This window comes from Python bivittatus, unplaced genomic scaffold, assembly GCF_059951505.1.
Source record: "Python bivittatus isolate LINGU-HERP-01145 unplaced genomic scaffold, Pbiv_v1 ctg000470_np1212, whole genome shotgun sequence".
NCBI classification, from domain to species: Eukaryota; Metazoa; Chordata; class Lepidosauria; order Squamata; family Pythonidae; genus Python; species Python bivittatus.
In genome coordinates, this window is record NW_028277065.1 from 2117956 (window position 1) to 2138420 (window position 20465).

A 20465-nucleotide genomic window follows, 5' to 3' on the forward strand; every position below is an offset into this window, starting at 1 on the left:
TGTTTTTATTTCTTTAAAACATTTCCTATTTTGGCTTTTCTCTGAGAGCTCAAGGAAATGTGGACAGGGTTAATCCCCCATCCTTTTATCAGCAACCGCATGAATTGATTGAGAAAAACTCCTCAGGTATATACAAGTCCCCCTTCATGGATCACTGCCTTGTCGTGGCGAAGGGGCTTGCGTAACTCAGTGAAGCCATGAGCTATACCGTGCAGGGCCACCCAAGACGGACAGGTCATGACAGAGAGTTCTGACAAAATGTGGTCCACTGGAGAAGGAAATGGCAACCCACTCCAGTATCCTTGCCAAGAAAACCCCATGGACAATGTCAAAAGGCTAAAAGATATGACGCCAGAAGATGAGCCCCTCAGGTCGGAAGGTGTCCAGTATGCTACTGGGGAAGAGCGGAGGGCAATTCCAAGTAGCTCCAGAAAGAGTGAAGCGGCTGGGCCAAAGCCGAAAGGACGTTCAGCTGTGGATGTATCTAGAAGCGAAAAGAAGGTCCGATGCTGTAAAGAACAATATTGTATAGGTACCTGGAATGTAAGATCTATGAACCAAGGCAAGCTGGATGTGGTCAAACATGAGATGACAAGATTGAACATCGACATCTTGGGAATCAGCGAACTGAAATGGACGGGAATGGGTGAATTTAATTCGGGTGACCATTATATCTACTACTGTGGGCAAGAAACCCTTAGAAGAAATGGAGTTGCACTCATAGTCAATAAGAGAGTGGGAAAGGCAGTAATGGGGTACAACCTCAAAAACGACAGAATGATCTCAGTGCGTATCCAAGGCAAACCATTCAATATCACAGTCATCCAAGTCTATGCCCCAACCACTGATGCTGAAGAAGCTGAAGTTGACCGCTTCTATGAAGACCTACAACACCTTCTAGAACTAGCACCAAAAAAGATGTCCTTTTCATCATAGGGGATTGGAATGCTAAAGTAGGAAGTCAAGGAGTAATCGGAATAACAGGCAAGTTTGGCCTTGGAGTACAAAATGAAGCAGGGTAAAGGCTAATAGAGTTCTGTCAAGAGAACAAGCTAGTCATAGCAAACACTCTTTTCCAAGAACACAAGAGACGACTCTACACATGGACATCACCAGATGGTCAATACCAAAACCAGATTGATTACATACTTTGCAGCCAAAGATGGAGAAGCTCTATACAGACAGCAAAAACAAGACCAGGAGCTGACTGTGGCTCAGATCATGAGCTTCTTACTGCAAAATTTAGGCTTAAATTGAAGAATGTAGGGAAAACCACTAGACCACTCAGGTATGACTTAGATCATATTCCTTGTGAGTACACAGTGAAGATGATGAATAGATTTAGAGGATTAGATTTGGTAGACAGAGTGCCTGAAGAACTATGGACGGAGGTCCGTAACATCGTACAGGAGGCAGCAACTAAAACCATCCCAAAGAAAAAGAAATACAAGAAAGCAAATGGCTGTCTGATGAGGCTTTACAAATAGCTGTGGAAAGAAGGAATGCGAAAAGCAAGGGTGAAAGGGAAAGATATAAGCAACTGAATGCAGATTTCCAGAGAATAGCAAGGAGAGATAAGAAGGCCTTCTTAAATGAACAATGCAAAGAAATCGAGGAAAACAATAGAATGGGGAAGACTAAAGATCTCTACAAGAAAATTGGAGATATGAAAGGAACGTTTAGTGCAAAGATGGGCATGATAAAGGACAAAAAAGGCAGGGACCTAACAGAAGCAGAAGAGATTAAGAAGAGGTGGCAAGAATACACAAAAGAACTATACAAGAAAGATCTTAATGTTCCTGATGTCCACGCTGGTGTGATCACTGACCTTGAGCCAGACATCCTAGAGACTGAAGTCAAATGGGCCTTAGGAAGCATTGCTAACAACAAAGCTAGTGGAGATGACAGTATTCCAGCTGAGTTATTTAAAATACTAAAAGATGATGGTGTTAAAGTGCTGCACTCAATATGCCAGCAAGTTTGGAAAACGCAACAGCAGCCATGGGATTGGAAAAGGTCAGTTTATGTTCCAATTCCAAAGAAGGGCAACGCCAAAGAATGCTCAAACTATCGCACAATTGCACTCATTTCACATGCTAGCAAGGTTATGCTCAAAATCCTACAAGCTAGGCTTCAGCAATACATGAACCGAGAACTACCGGATGTACAAGCTGGGTTTCGAAGAGGCAGAGGAACTAGAGATCAAATCGCCAACATTCGCTGGATCATGGAGAAAGCACGAGAGTTCCAGAAAAATATCTACTTCTGCTTCATTGACTATGCAAAAGCCTTTGATTGTGTCGATCACAACAAACTGTGGCAAATTCTTAAAGAGATGGGAGTACCAGACCACCTTACCTGTCTCCTGAGAAATCTGTATGCGGGCCAAGAAGCAACAGTTAGAACCGGTCATGGAACAACCGATTGGTTCAAAATAGGGAAAGGTGTACGACAAGGCTGTATACTGTCACCCTGCTTATTTAACCTATATGCAGAGTACATGATGAGAAATGCCAGGCTGGAAGAATCACAAGCCAGAATTAAGATTGCAGGGAGAATCATCAACAACCTCAGATATGCGGACGATACCACCCTAATGGCAGAAAGTGAAGAAGAACTAAAGAGCCTCTTGATGAGGGTGAAAGAGGAGAGTGCAAAAGCTGGCTTGAAACTCAACATTAAAAAAACTAAGATCATGGCATCTGGACCCATCAATTCCTGGCAAATAGAAGGGGTAGAAATGGAAGCAGTAACAGACTTCATTTATTTGGGCTCCAAGATCACCGCAGACGGAGACTGCAGCCATGAAATTAAAAGACGCTTGCTCCTTGGGAGGAAAGCTATGGCAAGCCTAGATAGCATATTAAAAAGCAGAGACGTCACCTTGCTGACAAAGATCCGCATAGTCAAAACTATGGTTTTTCCAGTAGTAATGTATGGCTGTGAGAGCTGGACCATAAAAAAGGCCGAGCGCCGAAGAACTGATGCCTTTGAACTGTGGTGCTGGAGAAGACTCTTGAGAGTCTCCTGGACTGCTAGGAGGTCAAACCAGTAAATCTTAAAGGAAATCAACCCTGATTGCTCATTGGGAGGATCGATAATGAAGCTCAAGCTCAGATACTTTGGTCACCTAATGCGAAGAGAGATCTCTTTGGAGAAGACCCTGATGCTGGGAAAGATTGAAGGCAAAAGGAGAAGAGGATGGCAGAGGATGAGATGGTTAGATAGCATCACTGAAGCAATGAGCATGAAACTGAGCAAACTGAGGGAGGCAGTGAAGGACAGGAAGGCCTGGCGCAATATGGTTCATGGGGTCAGGAAGAGTCGGACACGACCTAACGACTAAACAACAACTAATATATACAAGTCAGTGGAATATGGACTTTATGAGAATACGTTTAAGGATGCTATCAATGAATGGGTTTCCACTGTGTGTTCCAGAAAGGATATGGAGATATAGCAATACATTTTGTTCCCACAGAAATGGAAGAATAAATTAGATCCTTTTCAAAATAAACTGCAACCAGAACAGGGCAGCAAAAATGCTCTTGTAGCACCTCTTGATCTCTGTTATTTTAAGCAATGTTTTTAAAATACTTCTGATGGGTTATGTTTTGCAACTCAGCCCCCAACCTTGTGGAGTGGCCCAGGAATCCATCTGCTGACCAAAAGGACTGCAGACAAAACTGTGTGATATATTTCTAAGTGTTTTGGAAGGAGTGAGTTATGGGTGTGAGCCAGAGGCCTTTGGAAGGAATTCTCTCCAATTCTCTTCCATAAGATCCCACCCAAAGCACCCCAACATGACTAAAATGTTGACCTCAACATTTGATGAGCTTTAAATGCTTGGCTGTGTCTACTGTTTTTAAATCAAACATAGGTTTATTTATTCTCTTTCATCCCATTGCCCCTTCCTTGTCTCTTATTCTAGCTATTTATTTATTTATTTATTTATTTATTTATTTATTATCATTTTTTAGGACTGTCATCTGCTGATGTTTCTAGGAGTGTGAGATATGGGAGCTCTTATGCACGATGATTGCAGTGATAAGGCCACAAAAACTACTAATTTCCATCTTCTGATTATGCGTCCTTTTCTAACTATTAAGATAGCAAAGCAGTTAGTTCATACTTGGTGCAGTCTCATCTGAATTGTTGTAGCAGTTTATTAGGTGGTGTTTCTGACACTGCTGTTTGCCCTCCAGTTCACACCCAGAATAGCACAGTCCTTGACCTCTTCCAATTCTCCCCTATTTCTTCTTTCTCACAACCTGCCCAGGTTTTTCTCATCCAGCTTCTGCTCTTTGGAATTGACTCTCCTCCATTTCGAATCTGAATAGCTGAGATTTGAAAAGGCCACTCCCCCCCCCCACTCCCACACACACACTAAGAGCATTAAATAAGTTGGAAGAACTTTCTTTTGAATAGCAACATTCCATACTAGTTTAAATTTTGGTACTGCTTGGATTAGATAATTTATTTAAATGGATCATTGTCTTATGTTGTATCCTTAGTTTCTTGATAGTGGTTTCTGATTTTATGTCTTTGACTGTACTGCACTTAAAAGTGTACATTGCATAAAATCATTATTATTAAGGAGGACATTAAGTGGCATTCATGATCATATGACATGCTAAGTAAAAAAATAATTTGAATGAGATGTTCGTATGTCGTGCAAATAGGTGTAAAATTGGCACCTCAGCCTCTGAATTGTGACAAGGGATGAAAGGCAGGCAGCCAGGCTGGGAGGGAGTTCCACTTTTACAATTAGGGAGGGCCTCTTCTCAGCCTCTTGCCCTGCTCACTGTCCAGATGTGGGCTATGCTATCTCTTATTTGACCATTTCCTAGGCAGCATCTCTTGGCCCATTCTACCAAGGACTTTCCCACGTACCATTCCAGCACACTTCTGACTGCTGGGGAAGACAAGTGGGAAGAAAACACTTTTTTACTTTTCTACTTTTGACACTTTATGTGACCTATGGCTGACAAGGAAGAAAAGCACAGGACCTACCCAAGTAGGGCCATGCCCTCAGAGCCAGCCTAAAGGTTTGAAGGCCCAACCTTCTATCTTCCATCCCCTTGGAAGAATTTCAGCTCAGCAGGATATGGGCAAGTAAAGCTTGCCAGTTACCAAAATCATAATAACTCCTCAGAAGCAGCTTTTCTCCAACTTCTCCAAGTTCAGATCCCATCATTCTCATATAACTGGGACACAATATCATGGGTTGAGCTTCTGGAGTGTAATAGAGTGGGACAAACGGTCTTTAGACCAGGGGTCCTTAACCTGGGTTCAATGAACCTCGTGCTGGTCTGTGAATATATTTTAGAGGGTCTATGAACTTGGATGAGAAAAAAAGAACAAGAACTTTACTTTCACAGTTACACTTTTGTTATTTTTTAAAAAATATTTTGATGACTTTAGTTGAGCATAATTGGGGTCCTTAGATATCACTAGACCCTCAGAGGAGCTCACAGTATTAAAAAAAAAAAAAAAAAAAGATTAAGACCCCTTTCTTTAGAGGGAAAACTAAACTACATTACTTTAATGTGAGATTGATTGACTCCATGATATAAAATGAAGAAACAAAGTGTGTGTTCAGATTAATAAATATTTGTCTCATCAAAATAAATATTCACTTTTTATCAAGTGACATGCAGAATTCTTGATGCAAATAGTGATAAACAATGGAGCAAGTTTTATTCCAGCAGCAGTTCACATCATTGACATCATCACCATCACCATCACCATCAATACCATGATTCTTGGGGATGGTCACACAAATTCACTTATTACTTTAGGATGTCATACAAGCACAAACTTTGTGAATCTTTGCTACATTATGCACCCATCTCAACGAGTCTCATCAGTAGAAGATACATGGACAATAGTTCTAAAAATATGACTTCAAAAGATTATCAGAATGATGATTGTTCATAAAAGGAAGCCTACTAAATTATAACTATACAAATGAAATAGACTTATTTTGATTTGACCATATCTGTTTATCTATATGAACCAACAAGCTTTGGAATACTTTTCTAAAAGAAGACACTTAATTCTCAGGTCACTGTCTGCACAGTATTCAATTTGCTTTATATCAAGCCATTTTACACAATACAAGAAATTCAGGGTTTGTAGCCCATTAACTTTTTGATGGTTTCCTTTACTTCCCTGTTTTTCAGGCTGTAGATAAGGGGGTTCAGCATGGGTGTTGAAATGCTATACTGAACAGAGAAGAGTTCATCCACAATAATTGAGGAGGCTGAGCTGGGCCTCATATTCCTAAAACATCCAAAACTATAATACAAAACCACAACAGTAAGGTGAGCACTACAGGTAGAGAAAGTTTTTCTCTTTGCTTCTGTGGAGTTAAGCTTCAGGATAGTTGAGATGATGTGGATGTAGGAAAATAGAATCAGACTTAGTGAAGATATGGCAACGGTACTACCAGTTATGAGGAATACTATCCAATTGGAGAGTGTGTCTGTGCAAGATAAGGCAAGTACAGATGGAATTTCACAGCTGAAATCCCTGATAAAATCTGGTCCACAGAAATCCAGCTTCAAAGCAGGAAAGGTGTTTATCAAGGCATATGAGAAACCTGTTGTCCATGCACCAGCCACCAGCCATCTACAACATGCTTTGTTCATAATTTGTACATAATGGAGGGGTTTGCAAATGGCAGCATATCGGTCATAGGCCATTGCTGCAAGAATGCAAGCTTCATTGCTTCCCGTTAGCATAATAAAGAACATTTGGGCAAAACAGCCAGAATACGAAATAGCCTGCCTTTGAGTAAAAATCCCTAAGAGCTTAGGCACAGTGACAGAGGAAAAACAGATATCAAGAAAAGCCAGATGAGCCAGAAAAAAGTACATGGGGCTGCAGAGATGACTTGTAACAACCATAATGACTACATTTCCCAGTAACGTTATGACATAAATAAAGAGGAATACAAAGAAGAAGAAGATATTCACCGGCAAGTTATACGAAAATCCACAAAGGACAAAGGAAATGACTGTGGTACTTCGATTTTCTGTTTCCATCCTCAGGTGATCTAGATACTTCAAGAAAAGGAGAGAAAATGAGCTGTCATTGGCATGATTTAGAAGGAAGAATACATTGGACACCTAGGGGTGGGGATGGAAGAGCAGAGGAAAAATTTGGAATAGTAAAAATTGTGATTCCCACAGTTGTGCTGTAGGTCAAATGCCAGGAAAAAAATTCTAATTTGTACTGAAAAACAAAACAAAGCAGTCTAACTGTAATATTTGGCTGTAAATCACAAAGTGGAATTTGGGTAGAACATTGATGCTAATTCTTCCAAACAGGCAAACAAGGGAACAACAACAACATCTAGGGGAAATATAATTGGATGATTTACATATGCCACTGACTTGGTGTTAGGATTTTTCTTAATATGGTACAGGACCCAGACACAAAGACTGAATTTGTTTTTCCCCACACAAAACTGTTTTATTTTACAAAACTAAACTCCTATCTTATTCTACTATCTTCTTATTTCTATAAGTTTACTACTATTGTGCTTCTATTCTTATTTTATCTATACATTTCCTGCTTTTTGTCCTATTTCTCTTTTCCTATTCTTATGTTAACACTTTGTTTTTTCTTATTTTAACTATTTCTCCTTTAAACCTTTCCTTTTCTCCTTGGTCTTCAGCTGTTGTAGCTGATCTCAGTCCATTTGCATGTGAAAATCCTTTTAACTCCTTTATAGACTTGCAAATGGGCTTCTCTCTCTCCCCAGGGCCACCCCAGCACTCACAGTCCTCTGTTCCTGGAGTTGGTTCCTAGAGCTCTGCACTTGGACTGTTGCATACAGCAGGCTTGCCTGGGTTTTCAGACTCTACAAGACTCTAGTTTTTTTCCTGCCTCGTCTCTCACCTCTGCATCTCAATGGTCTTGCAACTCCCAGAACTGATGTTTTCTCTTGCTGTCTGAAGACTATTGTGAGGTTCTTGCCTTTGGGTTGGAGTTTCTCTTTCCCTTTGGGTTCTGCTCTTTTCCTTGACACACTCACACACATGCTTGTTTTCAATTCCCTTTCTATAACACAAACTCTCCAATTAAGGAGAGGGTGGGGCTGTTTTAACCCCCTTTCCCAGGTATCACCAAAAGTCTGGATCCCAGGAGGGAAAAAAAGACTTGCTCACTCCAGGTGGTGAGTTCACTCATCCACACTTGGGAAAAAGAAAGGTGTGAATTATTTGCTGATATTTTTATATGTTTTTTCTCCTGTCCTCCTTTAAACCAACAACTAGAAAACTATAGTAACGCTGAAGAAGAAAAATACCTAAGTACAAAGTGTATTTTACATATAATATTAATATTTCTAGATTATGATATAATTATAATTTCCTTCTTTTGGGGAAGATTTTCTAGCCAGAATTTACCTATGTAATTACTTATAATCACTTCCCAGTGATAATACAAAATACATGTCATACACAAAGATGAATAGAAATTCTACCATTGAACTGGCTTGGGATGAAAATCAGAAATTATAGCAGATAAACAGTATTATTATCATGAAGAATTTATAACAGATAACAGAATTTATATCAGCTCTGTTTTCGCTAAACATGTCAGAGGAGAGACATGGAACTTTTGCCCGTGTATTCTAAGTATTGTAGGAAAAATATCAGATTTCCCAAATGTTATAGAAATATTTATATTTCATGAGAGTAATATAGAAAATTAGATACATTTCAGTGTTTAAGATTAAAGGAAGGCTGCTGGATTTTCCTTTATGGAAGATTTGCAGAAGCTTCCCCCCCTCCCCTTCATCTTTTAAACTGTCTCACCTTCAAAAGAAAAATATATAAATACAAAGTTTATTTCACATATATCTATATACTACTAAAACTCATTTTGTAATCTTCAATTAGGCAAAATGGTGTGTCATAGGGGACCCATTTCTCCCATGGGATTGAAATTTGGGGAATTTGTGGCAGCCTCAGCATTACTGTGTTGCTGCAGCATCATAATCAGCCCAGGTCAAAAATACTTGCTCACTCCAGATGGTGAGTTCACTCTTCCACACTTGAGAAAAAGAAAGGTTTGAATGATTTGCTGATATTTTTATATGATTTTTCTGTTGTCGTCCTTTACAACAACTAGAAAACAATAGTAATGCTGATTTTTTAAAAAGAAAGATATGTAAATACACAGTTTATTTTCCATATATCTATATAGTACTAAAACTCTCATTTCTGTAATCTTCAACTGGGCAAAATGGTGTGTCATAGGGCAACAATTTTTGAACCAAGGTACCTCAAATGGGCAAACTTACAGAATGTGTCCAAAATCCAGGAGCCATTATTCCCATGGGATTGAAATTTGGGAAATTTGTGGCAGCCTCAGCACTACTGTGTTGCTGCACCACTGTGATTAGCCCAGGTCATGTGATCATCATGTGCATATCTCCAACCTCTTTCCCACCTCCCTCTGTCCCCTGTGCCCAATCAGCTGGTGGCAAGGCCCAGCGGGTGAGTGGCAATTGGCTGCTTTGGAAACAAGGGAGAAATTTTAAATCTCTTAATGGCTGTGGGTGTTGAAGGAAGAGTGAGGGAGTGACTTGAATCCCTGCTGGTGACGTAGGGCTGGCTGGAAGGTGTGGTGATCAATGGATGATCCCACTTCCTCCCTCAAGGGAGGGGCCCTTGGGGACACACCAGAATGGGGAGCACGGGTAATGTTTTCCTCATGATCTGCGTCTCCTTTTGTTCCATCTCCCCTCAGTAAAGTGGCAGGCAGTTCCGCAGGTGAACCGAGGAGGAGGAGAATGTAAACTTCATTCTTCTAGATAGGCAAGCTTTAGAGAGGTCAAGGAACATTAATGTTGAACCTCTCCATGGTTAAAGTTAACTGAACCTTGTCAAGCACTACTTAGATTTATGACCAATCAGCCTCCAAATGTTTCAAATGTGAATCTGCAGGACATCTCAAGAAAGTCTGTCCCAAAATGAAGTCCAAATAGACCAGGTTGAGTCTTTATTGAGAAATGTCCCAGTAAATATTTCAATAAGAATTCTCTTGCACCCATGACTTAAATGGATGTCATAGAGGATGGTTCCAGTTTCCATCCACTACTGAATAGTGTGTATATCTCATAGTGTCCCCAAAGTTCACTGAGCCACAGTATCCATCAATGGACCAAGGCACCGTAAGTATAAATCCCATTTGCCAGATAGGAAACAAAAATGACCCTAATTCATCTACCATTTCAGTGGAATGACTGGAAAAGAGACTAGGATGTTAAAGTGACAGAGAGTTGTCTCTATGCCAGCCAATTTGAAGAAGATTTAGTAGAACAGATTTGGGATACCTTGTCTCATTCATCAGGATGTAAGTGGTGAGTCCTATTCTGCATTGTGGCTTGCAAGCTACATTTACAACACCAAGCAAAGATAGCCGATTGTATCTTCCCTTAACGCAATATGGAAATGGGAGGTCATCTACTGAAGTTCAACCTAAGCCACAATGCCTTAACTGGGTCTTTCATTGTTAAAAGATTGATTGATTGATTGATTGATTGATTGATTTACTCCGCTTTTGCACCATCCAATGCAAGAAGTTAAACATTTTTAATGTATTTGGAAGGCAGTATAAAGAAATATAAACAAAAGTTAATTGTTTGGAAAAATGCATTTGGAAAGCAACATAAGGAATTTTTAAAAAATCACTCTGAAAGTCTATAAATCTAACAAATAAATAAATGAATATCAAACATAAAAAGCATCAGAAATCAGGGGGGAAAAAAATAAAACCAAGAGGAACAGTAATGAGGTAGTAAATTTGGCTTAATGATATAAAATAAAATAAAATAAACAGCAACAAATCACACAAATTCTAAAATATGAAAACGGTTCTGCAAATGGAAATGAAAGGATTTTTACCCAGCATTAAAAAGACCCTAATGTAGGCATCAAAGGAATTTCTCTGGGAAAACATCAGACAGACAGAGCAACCCTCCTACAAAGGGCCTCTACATTTTTCATGAAACTCAGAATTCATGAAGACATGAGATGATGGACAGATTTAAATGCAATCTTTAATATCGTTAAACAACCACAACAATTTTAAAGGAAAGTATAATGAGCCTCCATGTATAATTTTGCATATTTTTTTGTCTGTCAGGAGTTCTCAAACTGTGCATTATGTCCTACCAAGAAAAGGCAAACAGATTTAAGGTGGCATGGCCAATTTTTTGAAGGCCAGAAAGGTTGAAATTTAGGAACATAGGAAGCTCAGCATCCACAGAGGTCCACCTCAGGGGAAAGGCACTAAATGTCACAAACATCTCAATGGGGAAGAGGAAAATGCCCTGGCCCAACTCACCACATTAGATAGCTGCTGGTAAAAATGGTGCACTCATTCAATTGTTTCGACAGCCACTGCTGGTGATGTATTGTCAACTAGGGCAGAGTAGATAACTTCCAGACCCATACAGGAGGGTGGAAACCTTTGATACATGCCTGACTGTTCTTTGGAGGTATCTGAGCTCAGTAGAATATGGTCAGATTAATCACACAACTTCTTCAAGGCAGCCTTGCAGGTGCTGTGCTACTAACAGCTGGTAGGCCTACCCAAGATGAGGCTTCAGCAGCAACTTTACAGCTAAATGCTTGCTTTCTTATGCAGAGTGGAGTACAGATTCCATCACATCCAGCCTGTTAATTGGTCAATGAGAGTTGATGTCTTGAGCTTCTAGAATACAGCAGATTGTGACAAATTACAGCAGCTAGACTAAAAAGTCCCATTGTTAAAATCACATTCCTCAATGCAAAAAGCCCACATGGGTGGGTCGGTGGGTAGACTTTAATTTAATTCTACTGGCAGTTATTATTGTGAATATCATAATCGCCATCATCATCAATATCATGATTCATATGGGAGGGAGTCACACAAATTTGCACAGCATCCAAATACCTTTCCAAAACAATGCATTGATCACTGATCAGTTTGGGGAGGGGGGAGAGAGAGAGATACACACAAACACAAACACACAGAGAAATATAAACACATATATGTGCACATACTATACATACACGCATGTACATGTGTGTGCATGCATTTTACATAGTACAGGAAATCAAGTCTTTGTAGCCCATTAGTTTTTTGATGGCTTCCTTCACTTCCCTGTTTTTCAGGCTGTAGATAAGGGGGTTCAGCATAGGGGTTGAAATCGTATATTGAATAGAGAAGAGTTCATCGACAATAATTGAAGAGGCTGAGCTGGGCCTCATATTCCTAAAGCAGGCAGTGCCATAATACAAAACCACAACAATAAGATGAGAACTGCAGGTAGAGAAAGTTTTCCTTTTTGCTTCTGCTGAGTTCAGCTTCAGGATAGTTGAGATGATGTGGATGTAGGACACTAGGATGATAATCAATGAACAACCAGAAACAGCACTACCAGATATCAGGAAGGCCATCCAATTGGGGGATGTTTCTGTGCAGGATAGTGCAAGTAGAGATGGAAATTCACAGCTGAAATCCCTGATAAAATTTGGTCCACAGAAGTCTAGCTTCAAAGCAGGTAATATATTTGTCATGGCACATAACAAACCAACTGCCCATGCACTGCCCACCAGCCACCTACAAAATGCTTTGTTCATAATGCGTACATAATGGAGGGGCTTGCAAATGGCAGCATATCGGTCATAAGCCATTGCTGCAAGAATGTAATCTTCAGTGCTTCCTGTGAGAAAGACAAAGAACATCTGAGTAAAGCAGCCAAGGTATGAAATACTCTGTCTTGCCCAGAAAATGACCAGCAGCTTTGGCACAGTGACGGAAGAGAAACAGATATCAAGAAAAGCCAGATGTGTTAGAAAAAAGTACATGGGGCTGGGGAGATGACTTGTGACTACCAGAATCACAGTATTTCCCAGTAAGGTTAGGGCATACATCAGGAAAAATAGCAAGAAGAGGAATATATTGACTGTGAGGCTGTGTGAAAATCCCAGAAGGCCAAAAGAAGTCACTGTTGTGTTCTGATTTTCCATTTGTATTTTCAGGTGACATAAAAACTTCAAAAAAGGAGAGAAAATCATCTTTCATTTACATACCAGAATGCAACATACAGTGAGGTGGGGGGGGGGTGTGTCAGAATATCAAAGGGAAAAAGGAATAGAGAAAACTTAACACTTATATGAGGACCAACACATTCTCGATTTTCAAACCCACACAAAAGGGGGAAAAACCCCATTGATCCTTTGGAATGTTTCTTCTTCTGAATTTTGTACTACTTTCAAAATGTGCATTAGTTGGGATTTGAGAGGTGAAAAAAAAAGTGTTTTTCAGCATGATGCAAAGCTACTGTCAGAGTCTGCACACTCAATCCGTTTGCGTAGATCCTGACAGCTACTCAGTTAGCCCTGACTATAAGTTTTTAATGATTATACTTCCTAAAGTTCCAACATCTGCCCTGTATTTTGTATTGTTTTATTTATGTAAATTTGTTAAAATCATTCCAATTTATATAGCTGCCCATCTCATATATATGACTCTGGGCACCTTACGAACACTAAAAACCATATGAAGCATCTGAACAAAACAATAGTTTCAAAACCTGTAAAACAAAATATAAAAACGTTTCAAAAGCTGTGATAACAAATTCATAAAATTTACAGCTGAGGTAATGCTGGCCTTCAGAATAAGCATACAGTAAAGATGCAGAAAGCAGCTGTATAATTCCAGGAAACACACAGCTTTTAAGAGGCTATGTGATCACCCCCACGTGCTCTGAAGCACGTTTTTTCCTGATCAATTCTGAAAGACTTCTCCCAACCCTCTGTGTATATGGGGAAAAAATGTGTGAAAAGCCAGGCAGATTTGTGAAATACTGCAAATAAAGAAAAGAACAACTCTCTTGCCGATATACTTACTATACAACTTTCTCTGGGTCTCTGCTGCTTCTAGCACCTTTACACTAAAAGGAGGAGTTTTTTGTGCAGCTATTGCATAGAAAATCCTTTTACAAGGCTTCCATTCAATATCTGTATTAATCTGACAAAATGTTTTTTTTTTCTGAATCAAAGTTAATCAGGTGCTCTGAACTGAAATTGTCTACATGATCCAAATGGGGTTGATGATTCAAATCAGACTGAAGCTGATTTGTGCATCCGAAATAGAGAGTTTACATAACTTACTGATAAAACACGCATGTGTGTGTGTGTGTATTAAGATGCCTGGAATGTCCTTTTTATCATTTATTTCAGGCAGGCAACAGCTCCAGGGAAGTAGCCATTATGCAATAATGTAATGGAGAAGGGGGCACAATTTTAGGACATTTATTTTTTCTCCATTTTGTTGGGAATAGAGGATTGTAGGTTACACGGACCTGACAGAGACTTTACATTTCCTATTGGAAATCAGTGAAAGAAAAATAACACAGTACTCCAATATTTTTGCCAAATTGAGACTTACTGTTTTGGGAAGATGCTCAGGGCTGCAAAAAAGGGATTTTAACACATATAGACAGTGGGTTCCGGATTGCCCAGTTCTAAATCCAAGAACCTTAATGAGTGAGTAGCTCAAACCTTTCTTTCTACTTTGATTTACAAGAGTTGTTGTAACATGAAGTAAGAAATAGTGACTAAGGGAGACCACCATAGTGGCAGCATCTTATGTACCGTCCTTTCCAATCCATATCACAATTCATCCATCTTAGCCTGCAGAATATAGTGGAACAGTATGTCAAATTTCAGGAGAAAATTGCAACTGATATTGAAAAATAAAACAAACAAGTAAAATAATAAAAGTTGGCCATAAATTACAACATGGAATTTGGGGGAAAAAAACCTTTAATGGTAATTCTGGCAAAGAAGCAAACATATCAGCAAGCAAGGAAACAACATCTTGGGAGAAATACAGTCGCAAGATTTATATATGTCCCTGACCTGGGAGGAGGAAAGTCTTAATGATTTTCAGATGCTGTTTATCAAAATAGTAGTAATGCATAATGAAGAAAAAAAAATAGTAAGCTATACTAAGTACATAGTATATACAGAGAGAGTAAGTATATAGTTACCAGACTCACCCTTTGGGGGGAGATGGGCGGCATACAAATTTAATAATAAATAAGAATTAAAAAGAAAATAGTTAACAATTTCCTAGCCTGAACTTACCTGTGGATCCTTGGTTCCAACTGCAAATGCAAAATACGTAGAAGAAAAGAAATTTTGCCATTGAACTGCTTTGGGATCACATTGATTTAAAAAAAAAAACTGCAGGAGTTATGGAAATAAAAATTATCCAAAAGCAATTTTGACAGAGGTTTTTATTTTCCGTGTGTGTGGGTGGGGGGAATTCTGCAATATGTAGCAGTCTGTAGTTCTGTGAGTGGCAGATGAAGTTTGGGAAAATGTCTTCTACTAAGTCAGAGAACTGCTACATCAAAGTCAGTAATTCTCAGAACATTTTTTTTTTTTTTTTAGTAATTATTGTCCTCAATGTGCACTTCACCATTTTCAGATAGAATGGTATTTAAGAGCGACAGATGTTGCATTCCAATTTATATAGAGGGCCTTCAAATATGAAAACCTGACTGACAATTACTGAAAGCAGCTTTGTGGAGTCTGGCAATTTCCTATCCTCTGCTTTCACTAAAGATTGCAGAGGAAGAACATTGAAGTTTCTATATTTGAAGTATTGTAGGGAAAATATCTCCTGTCCTTTATGTCATGGGGGTATTTATATTTCAAGAAAGTAGTAGAGAAAATGCAATGCATTTCAAGATGTAAGGGGGAAGAGCATTGGACTTACCAGTATGGAAGATTTGCTGACAGTTATTTCTTTCTCTCTTAATTTCAGTTGTCTCACCTTTAAAAGGAAAGCTTAACATGTTTCTAAGTTATAAGACATTTGGGTTCAAAAGATCCCTATGTTCCAGAAACATGATGTCCAAGGAAGGAAGGAAGGAAGGGAAGATTTTAACTTAATTTAAGGTATCACCAAATGCTAAAGATGGAAACATCAATTTCCAAGGATGTTTCAGTTCCACTCTTCAAGATAAAATCTGGTTAGAATTAATTTAATTTATTTAGATCAGATTTTTGCCAAAATGTCCATCCTTAACTAACAATGTTTTACTAGGATTAATTCTGAAGTATTGGGAAGTGGAATGAAGAAGAAAAAAAATCCTTCTTTTCTTAAGAAACTTACCTATGCCTTTGTTGTTTCTACAAACTCACAAAGAAACAGTCTAAAGCGAGGTTTGCCTAAAGTCTGTAAATATTTTTTTTTTTTAGCTTTAAAATGTTGCATCTCTTCTTGTCTGCTAAGAACTTATAGATTTTCATTTCATGCACTGACATCTGTTGAGTATCTGAGATGCCTAATTGTTTCCTTTGAGATAAACATCTTCTTAGGAGGTAGAATTAATCTGGGCAGGAATCGGATTTTTACTTTTTTTTATTTTTGAGTTATTTCCTTCCCATGCTATGATTCCACATTTATTGGGTGTAACGTTTGCAAATTGAATTTCCTAATAATTTTCTGAGACTTTTCAATTTACCACAAGAGGTGAGCATTTATTGGTTACTGCTTTATTGGCCCAGACACAATCGGAAGGTCTGACCTTACCAATGTTTTGTTTATTTATTTTTTTATTTATTGCATTTCCTCTTTTGGCTTTTTTTTGGGGGGTGGAGGTGGAGGGGAGCTCAAGACAAACTTGCTAGAATTCCTCTCTTCCCTGTGAATGGATGGAGTGAAAATTATTGACCTAAAATCAACTTACCTGCTTTCTTGTTGTTTGTAGACCTGAATCTCAGTCTCTCCTATTCAAGTCTAGCATCACTGGACTACTTTGTGCCTAAAACAATTCAGTGATAAGCCTCTTTAATAAAGGAAGGTGGTTACATTGAAAGCAGCTGAGAATGGATTCTGAACAATTCTGAAAATCCTAAAAGATAATTCAGATAAATGATCCATTATCTAGAGGTCTCTAATATTGAATCATAGACTGAGAGCACCAAGAAACACATGAGAGCATATTTCATTCCTGGTTAGCAATACAATCACTTACCTCACACAGAACATCTGTAAAACCACAGCATTTATCATGAAAGCTTCTCATGAATAAGGGTGTCAAATGTTGATCTGTGGTCCAAAATATTCCATGGGTCTATTGCACCATTAAGTACAGTCTTTCTTTTCCAGATACAGGGTTACAGATTCAGGTTCATCAGAGGAAATTAGAATCGATGGCCAAATGGAACTGTTGATTATAGAAAAGCCAGTATCTATGTTTATGGAAACCCATTATGGACTAATGGGGGGGGGGGGACCCTGAACTTAAGATCTATGGTTTTGATGATTAGATAGGATAGATTGTAGAAAGAAGAGAGTCACAATGTAACTTTAGAAAATGAGGTAAATGTACAATTGTACTAACAAATGTTGTAAAGAAGATTGGAAGCCACTTCCTTATATCTTTTTTTCTTTCTTTCTTTTTCTACCTTTTTTCCCCTTTTTTCTTTTCTTTTCTTCACTTTAGCTTTCTCTCTGACTTCTTCCTTTTCGTTTGTTCCATCTTCGTTTATTTTAATTTGTATTTTTTTCTTTTTAAAACGATAGATAGATAGATAGATAGATAGATAGATAGATAGATAGATAGATAGATAGATAGACAGACAGACAGACAGACAGACAGACAGACAGATGGACAGACACATAGAGACAGACATACAAATAGGAAGTTTGTATCTGACTGACCCACATTTAATGGTAGAATCTCTGTTATTACAAGATTCATCAGGTTTGTAAGTATAATTCAAATATTTACAATGACCTTCATAATTCGGCTTTAATATCACAGAGTGATTTTTATAATTTATCTTTTTTTCTTCTAATAAAATTTGATATTGCTTATCTCCTGTGAAATTGTTTTGTTTTTGCTTTCCCCCTTGTAGGAAAATAAGGACTGAATTTTCTAGCCACATGGCTCTATTCTACAATCAGGAAATGTTGCTATTGAAAGTTGTTATTATTATTTGCATTTTGACATTTAAATCACTGGGAACAATTGTCAAAGACCATTCATTCTGTCCCACTGGGTTTAAGGAATGGATATTGGATGAGGTGCTCCATGGAAGATAAATAGTGACAGCGGTAATACCAGGCTGCTCCCTAAAGCAAGGAAGCACGGTCAGGTTATGAAAACCCACAGGTTCTTGGAGAGAACATGTTAGCTTTGAAAGGCTCTCAAACCATATTCTAGGTCAGCCAATGTGATTATCAAATTATCCCTTTGAGTTGAAGAATTTGGAACCCTTTTCCAGTTAGATAGAATGGAGGTGGAAAGAATGGAGGAGAAATTATCAGTTACAGTTTGAAGAACAGAGGGTGTCCTATCCCTGTAAATCCAATGCCTAGAGCAACTTTTATAGAAAAGAACAGGTTTCCAGAATACATGGAAGATGCAGATCCTGACCAACGTCTGGAGAACTCTGGAAAAAATGGCCATGGTTAAAAGCTGGAAGAAGATCAATATATTCTGTATTGATATCAGGTTTATTTGGTTCCCTGTCATCAAGGCCTACAAAATGTTTTCTATTTCAGTGGAAAATTTGTAAAAAAGAGAATAGCAGTTTGCAGTCATGGAGGATTCTCCTTATGCCAGTCTATTTGGAGAAGATTTAGTATAATACATTTGGGAGATTTGGTGTGAATCTGACACTGCAGTCTGGCTTGCAGGCTACATTCAGAACAGTGTACAAAGACAGTTGATTGTAGTTTATCAAACAAACCAAAGTTGAGTAAATCATATATTACTGCAATGTGAAAATTAGTTCAGGAATCAGTTGATCACTTTTAGATATATCACAATGTGCTTGACTCTGTCTGCAATTGTTCAAGTATTTCATCATTGCTTTTTGTATCAATGTATAGCAGTATCTATGTGTACATATGAGTGCATATGTATTTACCACCCCCCCACACAGAGAGAGAGAGAGAGAGAGAGAGATGGATGGATGTATTTGGAATGCAATATACAGAAAATATAAAACTAGTGTGAAAGAGTATGAAAGGAGCTGTATACTTCTTAAAATTAGTAAATACCTTCATGAAGAATATGACAAAGAAAAAACAAAACAAAACAAAAATACAATAATTATGGTACTGATCTTTGCATAAAAATAAATAAAATAAAATAAAATAGGAACAAATCACACACATTCTAAAATATGAAAATATTTGTGCAAGTGTCCAGGAAAATTAAAGGATCTTCACATTGCATTGAAAAGATCCTAATCAAGGGATTCTCTCTGGGGAAGAACTTACATCTAAACCATCCAAACCCTTATTGGCATTAAAAGAGCAAAGAGAAATACAAAAACACTCACTGAGATATTGTAAGATTAATCAAAGAGAAAGCTGTACTCATTGAGAGATTTGTTTATATTTGCTTTTGAGTGCTTCAACCAAGAATTTAGCCACGATTCTGGTAATTTCAGGCACGGCATTTCTCAGTAGATATTGGCAAGCTGATACAGTATTTGGTGGATATTTGCCCTGTAGGGGTTTTAAAAGCAGTTCATAATGGAGAGTCTCAACTAAGTGACAATCAAAAATTATGTGGTGAATTGTATCAGGGGTGCCACATGAACAAAGCCTCTCATGGTTGGGGATGCATTTGTACATTCTGAGAAGTACCTTGGAAGGAAAAGAATTTACTTTGGCTAAAAAAAAGGCTCTACGCTGAGATGGAAACTCAAGGTCATATAAGTAATGCGCCATCTTACCCAAGTGAGTTTCTATACCTAACATGGAAGGCGAACAAACACGGGTTTGAGCAGGTCTACGTTTGTGATATTCTAAATCTAGAAATCTCTGTTTAATAATTCTAAATATAGAAGTTTCATCCGATAGATATAAATCATCAATCACTATTCCAATGTGCTTATGTTTAGACACCAGTGCAAAATGTATTTATCCATATTAAGGTGTGATAACAGGCTATGAGGACCAGCTCTAAATAAAATCCTGAGCCAATGTATAATTGTTATTAACCAGGCTTTGGTTTCTATCAGATATTGACCAGTTTCTAACCAAATTGTAGGATAGGAGACACAACTGGAAGTCCCCAAAAGCTGCCTTGAAACGGTTGCTTGAATTTACGGTTAAGAGCTCCGAACCAAATGGGCATACCGTATAAAATTTGAGAAAGAGGTTTAGCATTGAATATTCTAATCATTCCAGGTACATCTTGGTTTCCTCTTGTAAAGTAAAATTGTTTACTCTGAGCAGCCGAACAATTAGCCAAAGGGATTGTCTTATTATGATGGGTGACCCAAGAAAGATTATAACTAAATGTAATGCCAAGAGATTTGAAACTTTTAACTTGTTCAATTTCTATGTCACCCATGAACCATCTACTGTATGTAAGCACTATCTTTTGGCAAATGTTATAACCTTTGATTTAGAATAGT

The 20465-nt window shown here is 38.2% G+C and overlaps 2 protein-coding genes across 2 annotated transcripts; both read right to left on the reverse strand.

Moving 5' to 3' along the window:
- Positions 1–6128: 6128 nt before the first annotated feature.
- Positions 6129–7049, reverse strand: LOC148215582 (olfactory receptor 5BS1-like). Its single transcript, XM_088142994.1, has one exon. It carries the CDS (start codon positions 7047–7049, stop codon positions 6129–6131), a length of 921 nt encoding a protein of 306 aa, XP_087999120.1.
- Positions 7050–12101: 5052 nt separating this feature from the next.
- Positions 12102–13034, reverse strand: LOC112543317 (olfactory receptor 5V1-like). Its single transcript, XM_088142995.1, has one exon. It carries the CDS (start codon positions 13032–13034, stop codon positions 12102–12104), a length of 933 nt encoding a protein of 310 aa, XP_087999121.1.
- Positions 13035–20465: the final 7431 nt, after the last annotated feature.

What these genes read in the sequence shown, in the direction of transcription:
- LOC148215582 (XM_088142994.1), bottom strand. Translation starts at nt 7,049, where the DNA reads ATGGAAACAGAAAATCGAAGTACCACAGTCATTTCCTTTGTCCTTTGT.
- LOC112543317 (XM_088142995.1), bottom strand. Translation starts at nt 13,034, where the DNA reads ATGGAAAATCAGAACACAACAGTGACTTCTTTTGGCCTTCTGGGATTT.